The sequence below is a fragment of the Eulemur rufifrons genome, chromosome 17 (assembly GCF_041146395.1).
Source record: "Eulemur rufifrons isolate Redbay chromosome 17, OSU_ERuf_1, whole genome shotgun sequence".
NCBI lineage: Eukaryota > Metazoa > Chordata > Mammalia > Primates > Lemuridae > Eulemur > Eulemur rufifrons.
In genome coordinates, this window is record NC_090999.1 from 77,500,058 (window position 1) to 77,515,191 (window position 15,134).

Here is a 15,134-nt window from a genome sequence, read left to right on the forward strand (position 1 = left end):
CTACTTGCTATTCTGGTTCTCCTTTGTGGAGGAGGTTGGTGTCAGATACCTCTGGTCAATCATCTTGAAGGCTTCAATCTGAAGATATCTTGATATATCATTTAAGCTTATAATTACTAGAGCAGTGGCTAAATATTATTTAATGCATTAAGAATAATTTTTATTGCCATAATTAAAATGTGCTTTTATATTATTTTGACATCTGTATTTCAGTATAATGGGTTTCCTCTGTACTCTTATTTATTTTATTTTACACAGTTAAAACATTATTCTGGTGAGAATAATAAGCTTCTAGGGAAGGTTATTTCCCTACTCCCTACTCGCCAATGAGTTTTTCAGCCTTCCCAAGACGTATCTAGGGAAGTATGCTCCTAATCAATTCCATTTTCGTTAGATTAGATCTTTGTTTTAGGTACCCTCACCCCCTCCAAGCGCCCATTCTGAGAGAGCTAAATCAAGGAAATCATGCATGTAGTCCTCTCTGTCCTATCCCTACTTTTATTCTCATTGCTATATTTCACCAGAGACTGAAGAGGTTAATTTTTCACTTCATTTTGAGATCTTTATGTGATCTAGACTATGTTATAATCTCCTTTCCCAGATGTAACTCCATTCCTTGTCCACAGATCCTTGGATTTATAATAGAATTGTTGCCAAGAAGCTGATTTTTTTGAGAGGGAAAGAACAAAAAGCACACTGGCTTATAATTTTCAAAATATTACCATTATATTTTTCCTCTAATACATTTTGGACCATCACAAAGAGCATTCATTATAATCCAGATGCCCCCACCTTTCTTCGAAGGTAAAAGTTATTTCTCCGTCTGTTTATCTATCTGCCCCCTATGTTTTTCATATTTAACCAGGCAAGCAAGCCTAGGTACCGTATGAGACACTAAACTATCACTATTGCATTTTCAGCTCTTTCCACCAAGGAATCTTGCTTCTTACTGGCATCTAGCCATCCTTAATCCACTCTTCCCACTCAGCATGTGGTCACAAAAAGCTTTCTTTATGTTAGGAGAAGCCTTTTGTGTGCCTATATCATAGGAAAAAGTCATGGATTGAGGAGCTGCCTCTGCTGAAGAGCAAGAGGAAGCAGTTTCTGGCATCCAGCCAAATCTTCTCCTATGTTCTCCATTCCCAGCCTTGCCCCACCCCAAAGTCTAGTCACTAGAGTTCAAGAGAGAAATGGATGCCAGCCCAGTTAAATAACATAAGGCCAATATGAACCACCACTACCATCCCTAGCCCCTATATTCCTGTGACCTTTCAAGTTGACCTTAGCTTCTACATGACTAGCTAAAGGTTCTCTTTTTTTAAAGAATACAATCTCTTCCTTAAAAAACATGGTCTTTTCAAACATAATAATTTATCAAATTTAAGATATCTTCGCTTGTAAGGGGCACTATTTGCTATACCACCAAAAAACAAACAAAAAAACTACCAAATAAACTATATGATAACACTCTAGTGATAGATCCACATGGTTCATAATTTGTTCATAACACCCTCTCATTGTTTTAGATCCACACGGTTCATAAATTGATCATAACACCTTCTCGTTTTGAAATTTCTTTTATCCATTCTGAAAGATTTAGCGACTTTTCTTGTCTTCAGTTGTTTGTGCTGATGTGTGATAGGTAGTCTTCTGGCATATGTCAGTGTGGTAGATTATAATTTTGTCCCATTGCTTTACTCCTGCCTCATATATCCATCCTCTTTATTATGGAATGTGGAGACAAAAGTGAGTCCATCTTGGGTGCTAATATGCCATATTGTCTTCTGATTAACCCCAGCCCTGCTAATGCCTCCTGATCCCTGCTTCGTTTACTGTTCTAAGTATAAGAACACGTACTCACCATAAATCCTGCCTTTAGAGCAAAATGACCTTGGTGTTTCACAGAAATTATAGACTATGATGCATGCAGCAATCTTGGCTGTTCTAGAGGGTTGTCCTTAGTTGTGTCTATTGCATTCATACACCCTTTCCCTGTGGAATATAAGCCCTCAGTCTTGGGGATAACAGTGTGGAGAGGTACCTGTCTTGTTGCCACCCAAGACCACACTTCTGTCTTTAAGTTCCTTAATAAATCACTTTACACTGACAAACTGAATTTGTTTGCTTTGTTCTTTAGTTTCATGGCTCCTTCTGCATTTGGGGGTTGTTTTGCATATATGGTCCTTTCACAGAACATGGAACTGTGCAGTTCTATTTGCCAATGAGGCAAGGAATATTTCTCCAAACCCTGGCTTTTTCAAGGATCGCTTGACTTGATAACAGTAACTAGTTAGCCAATAAAATACTAATCTAGGTTTTGCTATGAAGGTTCTTCATAGATGTGATTAAAGTTCAAAATCCATCATTCACTTTAAATAAGGGATGTTATCCTAGGTAATCCTGGTGGGTCTGATTCAGTTGGTTGGAAGGCCTTTAAAACAAAGAAGAAATTCTGCTTGTGGAATTCACAGCTTCAGTCTGTGCCCAAGAGTTCTCATCTGCCCCTTTTGATAGCCTGCCCTATGGATTTCAGAGTTGCCTAGAAAGACCCCACAATTTCATAAGTCAATTCCTCATAATAAATATCTTAATATATATCTCCTACTGGTGGTACTTGTCTGGTTGAATCCTTGCTAATATACTATATGACTTCTTTTGTCCAGTAGAATGAAGTAGAACCGATAGTGTGCTAGTTCCAAACCAGGACCCTAAAAGACCTTGAATATTGTCACTTGTTCTTTTTGAATTTGGCCATCACCAAGAGAAGAACATGTCCAGCTAGCCTGCTGGGCCCAAGTGGAGAATGAGAGCCAGGTGGATCAGAAACATGGGAAGCCAAGCTCTCTAGGCAACTTTTCACCAAGACCAGCTGAACCACACCAGACCTGCAGACACATACATGATAATAGATGAGTTGTTTTAAACCATTGAGTTTTGGGTTGGTGTTATGCAACATTATGGTAGTAATAACTAACAATAGACTCAGTAGCAAAATGCCACACAGATTCATCTATTTATGGCTATCTTTATTTTAAGTTTCATAATTTAATTTATTATTACTTTGCAAACAAATATGAAGTTTGAGTTATTCTTTCAATAATGAACATTTGTTTCACTAACATCAAATTTATGCCCTGGTGTCTGTTTCTGTGTCTTCCTGCACACAAACTAACTTGTTTTAGTGCCAAGTCATAATGTAATCTTTTTGAAGACATTTTAAGTAGCAATTTAATACAATTTGTACAGAGCCAACATACTCTGTGAAGCTCATGTGAAGTGAGGTTAGTTGTGAACAGCTACGATCAAGTTTGTGCGTGCACTGGCCCTGACAACCATGTCACAACTGTTACTTGGCTGATAGCAATTGTAAAATACCATCAATTGTAGGAAACATCCCAATTTTAAGATATAAAAATCTAAAATAAATGTGCTTCTTAGAATGAATGGAAAACAGCATATCCCTGGTCACCACTTTCACAGTCTGATTGCTGTTGCTGGAGCTGGGTTTCTCTTTCTGGAAGAGGTCCATTCTTTTCAAAATGCCTGATTTCAAGAAGGCCTTAGAGATAACTTTCTATGCCACTACCATTTCTCCATCTGTTGAGTATTTTTTTTTTATCCCTTTATATATTCTTTCTTTTTCAGGGTTGGGGTGGTCTCTAACTTTGGATGATTCTCCTAGTTGTAACTGAGGGATTTGGATTCAGTTCCTGGTGCACATTGTCACTCATAGATGCAGGCAAGAAGATCACTAACTCTGGGCCCCAGACATCAGTGAATCCTGCTCTGGCACTCTGGCCAAGGAAAGCACTCTATTTAGGGAAAGTTTATTTGGTTTATAAATATGCTCACCTAAAGCCCAATCCCCTTTCCCAAATGCAGTATATTTCAAGTACCTGGAAGACCAGCCTACATCACTGAGGTCTGCATCCCTTGGCCTGAGGGGTGGGCAAGGAATGCCTGTTTACAGGAGTATATACAGCCTGATCACATGGGTGAGTCTGAAAACAATTCATGTGCATTAGGCCTCATGCAGGACACAGCCAGACAGAGGGAAGAGCAGGGGATGGGTTGGAGGCAGCTAGCAGCACAGCCTGCTTTCCTGCCTCACCAGGTTCTGGTATGGAACTCCATGCTCAGTCTAACTTTGAGTATGGCTTTCCAGTTCATTCTAAAGGTATAGTTTTCAAAATAAAAGGATACAACGTTTTTATTTAACAGTCTATTGGTTTGATTTGTATCATTTAAGTACTTATGCATATGCTATATGGGCTTCTAGTTGTATCCTTGTCTCAGATCCACAAATGTTAAGTACAGGCACATAGTTTAGGAATACTGGAGGATCCCTTGTATAGTAGGATCAAAAATTTGTGAACTCTATGCTCATTGTACCGAAAAAAAAGCTTTATCATTTTTTTCCTAATAATTGAGCTGATGTTTTTCTCTAACTGACAATCAATTGGATGGCAGACGGTAGAAGCTTTAGGCTTTCCGTTTGAAGTTGGGTGACTTAGTTTCTTTAGGCAGTGTATAGAAATTTATATTTTGATTTCTCTCCTCATATTCCTTTTCAAAAATAATAACAAAAAATAATGATTAATACTTATTGAGGGCCTATGTGTCAGGTATTGGGCTAAGATGTGCATATGTATAAACTCATTTAATCCTAAAGCAACAAAGTGACACAGGTATTATCATTACCACATTTTAAGAATGAAATTGTGCAGAGAGGTGAATCAACTTGTTCGAATTTGTATTGCTTAAAGGTGTGGAAGCCAGAAATCAATTCCAGGCTCCAGAGTTTGTGTTCTTTCTTTACCATGATGTTGCTCTGCTTCTCCCAGATGGTGGCTATAGGCCCCATTTGTTTCTCAGGACATTCTATTAGCATCCTTTCTAAAAACCTTTCGGCATGTGAGATCTTCTCCATCCCTGGCCCTCACACAGGGTGGTGAGGAGTATCTCAGACTCATGCAGCCAGTATTTCCTTTGCAAATGCTGCAAAAACATTCCAGTGCCATGTTGGATGAAAGGGATGTGGAGTTCTAGAGACCTCTGCCCCTCTAGTCTGCCCTAGGGGCACTTTTTCTCCAGCTTCCCTGATGCTCCCCCTCTTCCTATACTCCTCCTGGATGTTTATGTCAGGATATGTTTCCAGAGAGGAAATAAGAATATGTGTATTGGAGCTCTCTTTCATACCAATGTTTCTCTTTTCTTTTTTCCATGCTTTACCAGGTATTCAATGATGTGATATCTTGTAATGTGTACTTTCTTCATTTTCCTACAAAGAAGGATCCTCTTACTTTCCTCTTCTCAATAGAATATTCACCATCCCCTTCCCTTTTTAAAATATATTTTATATATTTATTTTTAATTAAAGTAGAATACACAAACATAAATTTAGCATCTTAACTAGTTTTAAGGATATAAATCAGTAGTGTCAAGTATATTCACATTGTTGAGCAATCAATCTCCAGAAGTTTTCATGTTGCAAAACTAAAAGTCTTTATACATTAAACAATTCCCCATTTCTCCTTTCCCCAGCTGCTGGAAAGCACCATTCATTCTACTTTATGTTTCTATGAATTTGACTCATGTATCATGTAAGTGGAATCATACAGTATTTGTCTTTTTGTGATTGTCTTATTTCACTTAGAATAATGTCCTCCAGGATCATCCATATTACGAATGTGTCAGAATTTCTTTCATTTTTAAGGCTGAATAATAGTCCATTGTATGTATATAGCACATTTGTTTATACATTTATCCATTGAGGGTCACTTGGGTTGCTTCCACCTTTTGGCTATTGTGAATAAGGCTGCTATGAACATGGTGTACCCCCTTCTCTTTGAGTACTATAATATTTAAATGATGATAAAGAAATGTTATTTATGCTAGGAAGAATAAAATGCACAATATATATTAGTTTAATATTTCAAAATAACACTTATGTTACATCCTGTGTCCTATCTCCTTAGTGCTTTGATCTCAGAGCTCTTCAGACCTTTGATCTCAGAGACACAGAAATAAGTTACCAAACAAATTCACTCAGATTTCAAGGATATTAGTGTATAAATGTGAAAGACTGGTATTTGCCCATTCTCCCCCCAAAGGAATATGATTTTAACATTAAAAGCACAAGTCAATAGAAGGACTAATTACATTGGATTCTGGAGACCTTGTTTTATCCTGCATCTTACAACAGGAAATAATTGGGAATTCAACCCTGAAAAATCCCATCCCTTGAAAATATTGTTAGAGGGAAGCTATTGCCAAATCCAATCAAATCTATTTTCCTTGCCATTGATATGGCAGCTATGAAGTGAATGAAAACCACTGAAACACCTGCACATAGGTATTGTGAGTGCTCCATCATGCCACTACTTCAATTTCCACCTCTCTTGCTTGGGTGGAAGCAATCATGACCATTGATATGTTAAATATGCGACTTTCTCATGGAGAAGACAAAAATTAAGGCCACTGTATCAACTTAATAGTAACAAGAAAGTGGCCAAACTCTTCCCCTTTTTTTGAACAGAGCAACAACGACAGGAAAAGGAATCTTCTGTAGCGTAAAGTTGGGTGTATCTTTATTCATAACCCATCTTTTTCCAACAAAATGTTAAGACTCTTGAGTTAGCTTTAAAAAGTTTTTGTTATTTGGTTTAAACTTTTATAAAGTTAATTTTATGCATTTCATATATTTCTAAATGTTTCCAATGGAAAGATGCCAAGATCCATCTTTATTTTATGCTGTAATTTATCCAAGGTATTAGGTTTAATTTGAAATCTTTTCATCTCCTAAAATCACAGTTTTATGGTGTGTTAAGTTCTTAGAAAAGTATACTAAGCCTTTGGTGTATTAAACATCAATTTCAAAAGAAAGAAATCATTACATTTTTAATATAAGTTTCAAAGCATTATAGATTAAGCTAAAGTTGTTTGTTTCATCATCCTCCTACAATAACTTCCCACCACTCTTAGTAAAAAATCCAATGGCTTTCATAGTTACATGATCTGGCTCAAACTTACCTCTCCAATTTTATCTCCTTTCCACCCCTCTTGGACATCGCCTCCATCTCCCCACCTTCTTTTTCTTCTTTGAGCTTACTAAACTTACTCCTATCCCATCAGGATAGGCTGGGTTATTCTGTAGTAACACATAACTAAAATCTCAAACTCTCAAAATAGAAAAGGTTTATCTTCTTAAGTCCAGCATTTTTATTAAGTGAGCCAAGGGTGACAGATGACCCACCATTTTGAACATCAATTGTTCCGAAGGGGGAAAACCGAAACACTGTAGGTGCTGCTAACACTTCCTGGAAGCTTCCTTCCTGTCAGATGACTCTTTAACATCATTCTGATTTTTGTTGAAATCCTAAGAAAGGTCATATTGGCTGACCCAGTCTAAAACAGACTTTCCCTCATCATTCTCTTCTTACCTTGTTTTATTTTTTTCCACACTTATCTCTTCCTGAAATAACATATTTTAATTTTTGCTTGTTTTATACACATGTTACTTTTTACTGGGTAGAATACTATATTTTCTGTCATGTTCATTGATTCATTGATATATCCCCAGTGACTAAGAGAGCATCTGGAACTCAGCGGGCAATCAATAAATATTTTCTGAATGAATGGACACACGAATGCATGTATAAGATTGATGTATAAATGTTTAGGTTATATATCTCTATTTCCATCTATCTATATATGTTGAAACATCAGTTTCATATATACGTTACAAGGATGCAAATTCAATTTTACACTACACTTTAAATATAAAGAGAAAGTTTATTTTCTAAAGTTTTATAAAACCGCTTTGATTGTCCTCACGATGCTCCCTCTGCTGGTTTACTTGGAGCAGGGCAAAGATGAAGCTTAGTGACTCAGTTTTAAAATTATCCACATCTAGGAAATCAAGAGATCTTTTAAATATTAACTTGTTTTCTTTGGGATAACTTCTTTGCCTTTCAAATTTCTCTTCCCTTCACTCTCTTCCAAGATGGGCCTTGGATCTATAGGGAAAGTTATGGCCTGTGTAAGGCAGTAGATGGGAGCCTGGGTCCTTAAATCTTCCCAGTGTCCTCTGACTTCACCCTAGCCGCTAATGCAGAATGGATGAATGGGTGTGCTTTCTCACTAATGTGCTCTGGAGTAGACCTAATCCTCTCTGGCTACTTGGGCTTAGGAGACCTGTCTCCTATCATCTGCTTCTCATCTCACTTTGACAACTGCATGTGTCTTTGGAAATGTTTGGGTACAAGACCTCTCGTAGTGACTTCTCAGTTCCTCAGTAGTATAGGAGCTAATGCTACTAACTTGATATGCTCAGGCTTCATATCTACCTGGATGTTTCTAGACTCCCCTGGACTCCCCTCTTCCCCTGCTTTTCTTGAGGAAAGGGGTAGAAGCACCCTCAAATCTATCTTTCTATTCTAACTCTCTTCCTCCTACAATCTCTCTGATCTCTCCGGTTGGGATAGGTTGAGACTTTTCTTAAGAGCCTGTCTTCCTTTCCTCTTCTTTAAGGCCTTCAGTCTCACAACCTAGCTATAGTGTTGGAGGATGTATGTTATGGAAGAAACTCTAGTGTATGTGTCTTCTAGCATCGCTTTTGATTATGAAGCTTTTAACTGGGAAGTCAAATGAAAAATTGGACCTATATATTAAGAGATTGGTCTGTTCAGATTTTTTTTCAATTTCTTCATTATTTGAAGCACTATTCAAAGCATTACTAGATTTCCAATTATCTGACTATGTATAAAAGACGTTGCATTGGTGGTTCTGAAATATTTGACCTATACTTTACTCAATAAGTCATAAAAGAGGATCCTGCATTTTCCAAAATAGAGTCAGGTTGGGAAATTTCACTGGGAAGTTGTATGCCGAAGAGATCCTTCAACTAAAAACATTTTGGTAATACATTTCTTTTTGCTTATTTTTGATTTTCCAGTGAAGCAGGAATAGAAAAAATAACAAGGCACTAGGTATTATGTAAATAGGTCCCTTAGCTAGAACGATTGGAGGAAAGTGAGCTTGAATAACATTAAAGCCAAATTATCCTTGAAATCTATGTCACCATGAAAAATGCACGTGGCTCAAAAGTAACCAAGTCATCAACAAAATTTGCAAAACTATACAAATAATACGAGCTTATGTTACAGAAGGTGATAATTTAAAGTGTGTTTTGCTTTAAGTTTACAAACACAACCCATATATCAGAGAAAAATAGTTAAAATTAGTGCAAGGAGCCTTACAAATTCTTAAGTGTCCAGTGGGCTGCTTAAGGTTGAGAAGCGTAGTGTGGACTGAATTTATTACTAGACATGTCTTTTTTATTATAGGCATTGGCACAACAGATTTTCACAACTCCTTATCTTCCTTTGGATTTAGCCCACAGAGGAGGTAATAAATGTCATCGATTAATCACATGTAAAAACAAAATAGGGATGTTCTTGTTCATTTACTTCAGCAAATTGAGATGTGAGGAGGAATAAAAAGGCTTCATGAGATCTACAGTGATTTTAATTGAGAATCTCTGGCTGACCCACAGCAAAAGCTTATTGTGTGAGCAGCTGGACAAAATTTGAAAGCAACCTGAAAGCAATCCCCAAGCAGCTAACTCTGAAATTTGGAAGTTGAGTTCCTGGAAGCTATAGAATATTTGTTTACAACTAGGAGCAATTTCACCCCGTAGGGTACTTTTTTATGTCACAACTCACAGGGGTGGGGGAGGTGGGGCTGCTTCTACATCTAGAGGATAGAGACCAGAGACGATGCTTAAAAGCTTAACATTCACAGAAAAGCCCCCATATTAAATAATTATCCAGATCCAAATGTCAAAAAACTCTGCTCTATAACCATGTGGTGAGAACACAGTGGTATAGTTATGGTGGTATATGAAAGAAGGAACTACATTTGCTAATTTATGGGTTTTAAGCAATATGAGAATTTATTGACAATACACTGTAACTTTGTTTGGATTTGTTGATATGATAAGTTTAAAAATATGAAAAAGGACACTCAAAAAAACAGTTAACTGGTAGAAAGAGAGAGTTTTTACTGATAGAAGCAGAAGAATCAATTACTTGAATTATAATAGCTAAACATTACTATAAAGTTTCTAAAATTGCTGGAATGAGTTATTTTTGTCTGTAACCTCTGTATGTCCCCTTTCTCTAAACACTCACTCACCAATGCTTGAGCAAAAATACTTGTTTCAGAACTTTTCTTCCTTAAACTTCTCTTTGGTATACTCCCACCAACCTCTGTGAATCATTCAATCTGCTTTATTTTTTTTTTAATTGCTATAAAAGAAATGCTTATTTTCATGTTTGTGTTACTCAGAATTTACTCCAGTATTTTTCTTTTCTTTTCTCTCCCCCTAAAATGTCTTTTAATTTCTAACACTCTAGTGAAACTAGCTAAAAGTAATATGAGTATTTCATTACTAATAAGGTAAAAGCTCTATGAGGTAGGTTGTGTGAAAAAGAATTTGCTTTGGTTGTTATTAAGAGAAACCTACAGAGAATCTATAATAAATGAATGCAGGAAGACCTGAGTTTATTCTTTCAAAATAAAATTAAACATAGATGGTAAAGTAGCATGGTAACAAGTTTTAGACAGAAAGGATTTTAGACCTGAGATAGGTTAACATTGCCTAACAGTAGAGGTATTTAAGGTGACTAAAAGCTGTATGGAGTAGATAAACATGGAATATCTTTCTCTTTTTCTTTCTTCCTCATACCAACTTAAAGTGGAAAGAATGGGAAAATAAGTAACTAAGGCTGAGAAATCATAAGCTGAGTAACAAGAGAGTAGCTGCAAGGATCCATGTGGTACCCAGCTCAGCCTGAGACTCACAGAACTCGGCAATGTTTGAAGCAAAGTTAACGCTAACATAAATTACAAAGAATTCCAGTTGTGTTTCAGTTAAATTAAGTACTTAGTGGAAGAATTAAGGGCTAGTTATAAAAAATTATAGTAAAGTTTCTTTTTAAGCCATTTAGATTAATTCAAATAGTGATGCTTTCTTCTCATTTATATTTATGTATTTATTTGGGGGTCCTGGTAAAGCTTGCAGAAAAAAGGGCCTAAGATGCTAAAGAAAAGAAGGAGGAGTTAACTTTCACTGCAGAGTCTAATATGTTCTCACCATTGTGCTCACACATTTCTCCCGTTACTTAGCTAGTGTATTTCAGCTTGAAACCCACCCTTTTTATCCTCTGCTTTGTGATTCTAGAGAACAGGAAGCAGATGAGGAAGGGTTCCAAGAAGGGGAGGAGGCAAATACGTGATTCTTCCTGTTTGCTTGCTCTGCCCGACAGTGTGGTTTCAGCAACAGACAATCTGTTCCAGTTTCCATTTTTGCCCTGCACTTGCAGAACCAGCTGGGCTGTGCTCCCGCAGAAAGACCAGCAATAACGGGGCCGTGTCTCCCCATCACGGATCTCAGCCCCACTGTGTGAGGTGCTTCCTGCAAGCTCTGGAGTCTAATAATCCCGACCTCTTCTCTCTGCTGCTGCTCCAAACGTGGTAGCAGTTTCCTGTAGTTCCTGTTTCTGGGTTATTTCTATGTCCCCTTTTCATTTTCTGAGTTCTCTAACACCTTTGAAAACAATTCCTTACATTAAATTTTCTCTGTTAAAATGGCTGACGGGTTCTTTTTTTCCTAATTAGCTTCTTACCGATACCACTCTTTACATAAACTGTGTCCATTTTGTAAAGGAGTAAACTGAAGTGCAGGTGGGTTCAGGAACTTGCTAATGTTCCATAGCTGGTAGGAGGCATAACAAGAACGTGACCCTGGATCTACAAGCCACAAATTTTGGTAACATTTTAGGAGAATCAGAGACATAGGAAGAAGACCATGAGAGATGTGTTGCCAAATTTTAAGGATTTTAAAGAAAAATTTAAAAATAAAAGTATTAATATAATCCTCCCTCTTTCTCCATAGATCTATGTATAGATTCTTTTATTCCCTCCCTTCCAAACCACTACTAATATGATAGCAAAAGTTTTTTTTTTTTTTTAAGACATGAATACATCAGGAGAAAAGATAATAGCACATTGAAAATATTAATAAAATTGTGAAAGTAAGATAGAGGGTAAAAAAATAGAAACAGACGAAGCAGAGTAAAGAAAAAATGAGCCTCACTCTGTGGTAGGGAAGCCTTAAGGCAGACTAGATCATCCCTCACAATGCCAGGAAGTTTCAGAAATTGGTGGCCAGCCTTCCTTCTATAAAGGTGAGGCTGAAATGGCAGGATTTGTTGAAATTCTGGTAAGTAGCACTTGTTAGGTTTTCAGAATCCCTTCCCTATATCTTACAGTCCAGTGGTTACATCTCCCTGCAAACCGATAGAAAGATTACAACCTAAAAGGACAGTCAGGGTTTGGTAAGGCTCGTGTCACCGGTGGCCATAATGAAAGAGTAGTTTGGTGAGTAATGGGGACAGACTTAGAAGGAGATAGTGAATAGGTGATGGAACAAGATTTTGGAAGGGATAGGGTTCAGAGAAAAGGGACTGGCTGGTTTTCTATAAGATAGATTTTTTTTTTCCCCATGTGTGAAAAAAGCAAAGATGAAGGAATTTGGAAAGGTGAATTGGAAGACATTATTTCCAAGAACTTGCATATTCTCTGTATGAGGACACAAGGATGAGGCAAAAGGTTTGGGAAGAGAAACAAGTTTGAATAAGTTATATAGGGAATCAAAACAGGAACCTGCTCCCAACGGTTTTCTACCATTGTGGTATTATCTTAAGCAAAGAATGATGTCTTAAATTCACATAATACAGGTCACAAACTTGTGGCCTGCGTGTCAAATTTAACCTAAAAATGTGATTTAAAAAAAAATTACTTGCCAACATTTTGAAACTTAGCAATTTTGATTTTTAAAAATAATCCCTTTGAAAGCTTCTTCTTGAAAGACTGGATTGTCTAACAATATTGGACTTACATTTCAGAATGTAGTGAGTGGTGGGAACCTTCTTTAGATAGGATAGGTATTTCCTAGCCCCCTCCACTGATTTATGCTACCTTCCTGACCTGTGCAGTCATTTGAGTTTGATACCCCTGAGAAAGTACCTGTCTCCTGAGAACCCCCAAGCTACCTGCATGAAACTGAAGTATAGTTTTTAATCTATATTTTTCAGAAAAGAAATATAAGACATCACAACCACTCCACACTGTTACTTTTACCCATAGACTGAGAGCTTCAGATAAAGTGAGGTGCCATTTATAAAATGACTCCCGACTGGACAGATGAATCCTTTCCATCGGTGCTACTGGATCCTCCAGGATGATCCAAACGCATTCTCATAGACTCACAGGGAAAAATAAAACCACTGTCACTCAGGACTCTCCTCTGACATCCATTAAAGATCAATCCAATCTAAGATAACTGGCCTTTCTAGATTTGCTTATACACGGTAATTTATCAAATTCATGTTTCTGATACAGGATTTGGTTTGGCATAAATTGATTCTAAAATGCAAATCAAAAGAGCTCTCATAGCTTTTTTATTTGAATAATAGTGATTATAGGAGTATCGGCTTTTCTTCATTCTATTTTCAAGAAATAATTCTTACACAGGGACTCATTAATTAAGTTGCAATTCATTTTCTTCTGACCGTCCAATGAATATCAACCCTCTGAGAATCAGTTATCAAGTATGCTGTACAATAATGAGATAATCAATCGAGAAAAGCACTGGCTGTTGTCTTGGAAATTTTTAACTGGTGAAATCACTTCACTCAAGTGTGATTAAGAGTTGACTATTAATTTAGGACTATGAAATGACTATTAAACAACTTGCACTAGAATAACAACTCTTTTCTAACAAAATGCCTCAAGTTAATTACAAACAAATTCTCCTAACACATAGATATCTTGGTATCTTTTGGGTTATGAATTTCTGGCATGTAGACATCAATTTTTGGGGGTGTCATTTTTTTTTCTAATGAAGTTACTTCAGTCCTAGGAGGAAGCTCGTAGGGTTTGGTTTGCTTATGCAGTTTCTCTTCTCTTTTCTTCATAATTTCTTGGAAGTGATTTTTCTTCTCTAACTCTTTATCTTTAAGTTCTTGGGCCTCACATATTGCATCTTCTCTCTGTCTGACCTTTAGTTCTTCCTGCCACTGTTATGGAAATAAAACTTCATTTACATATGATTTTCCATGAAAAAATATACATATCAATTTAGCTTTTCAAAATGCAGATTCTTATCCAATTATCCTCTTAAGTTTTTTTTGCAGACATTCCTCAGAAATTTTACACTCTAACATACTGGAAAAATATATGTGCCACCTATTAGAATGTGTATAAGTCCCACAAAACAGAATTCCCTCTTAATAGTTTTTAAAGATAACAAATCATTGAAACAAAGAAATAATATGCTTTATATTTCTATATCCCAAAGATTTTTACTTTCTTTATCAATATTGGCATTTATATGACAGCATGGGTCATAAAATGAAAAAACAAAGCTACAACAAAATAAGAAGAAAAAAACACAAAAAATACCAATTAAAGAGAAAAGCAAAAACTATGATACTATTCCATATGAGGTTGAAAATGAAATTAATGGTCAGACTAACTTACTATGCAGACCAGTAAAAACACTTGTAAGAGGTCCATCTCAAATGGCCATATTAATTCATGACAATAACAAAATATCTGAAGGCAAGAGTCTTAGGAGTGGGCAACAGTGTTGGAACTAATGACAATAAATCAACCAAACGTCACCCTGAGGGACTGTTTTCTCCTTCTAACACACTTGATGAGAGACATGGTAAAAACAAATGATAAACCCTTTTCAGGCTGGGTAAAAGGTTCAGGGAAGAATGACTCCCAACATGAAATGTTAGAAACTCCTAATTAGGACACTGCCAACACTGCTCTTTTTGTCTCCCTCAGCTCATGCATATACACAAATGACCAGACTGAGACTAGCAACCTATCAATTAGTTTATAGATTACACTATATACCAGTGCTGCGATTGTGACTACTATTTTGACAACTGGGATATACAAATAATAATAAGCAGAACTCAGTATGAGGTCACTCAGCTTTGCTGAAGGCAATAAAGTTTTGTAAAATATTAACATACTTGTACTAGAGTAAATAT

The 15,134-nt window shown here is 36.6% G+C and overlaps 1 protein-coding gene across 1 annotated transcript in view; it reads right to left on the bottom strand.

Moving 5' to 3' along the window:
- Positions 1 to 11,754: 11,754 nt before the first annotated feature.
- The window catches only part of TMEM232 (transmembrane protein 232), a 179,140-nt gene continuing 175,760 nt past the window's right edge, over positions 11,755 to 15,134 (bottom strand). The window contains exons 13-14 of the mRNA XM_069492237.1: positions 13,977 to 14,144; positions 11,755 to 11,814 (exon numbers count right to left, since the gene is read on the bottom strand). Coding sequence (XP_069348338.1) covers positions 11,755 to 11,814; positions 13,977 to 14,144 — 228 coding nt within the window. The remainder of the gene's footprint in view (positions 11,815 to 13,976; positions 14,145 to 15,134) is intronic.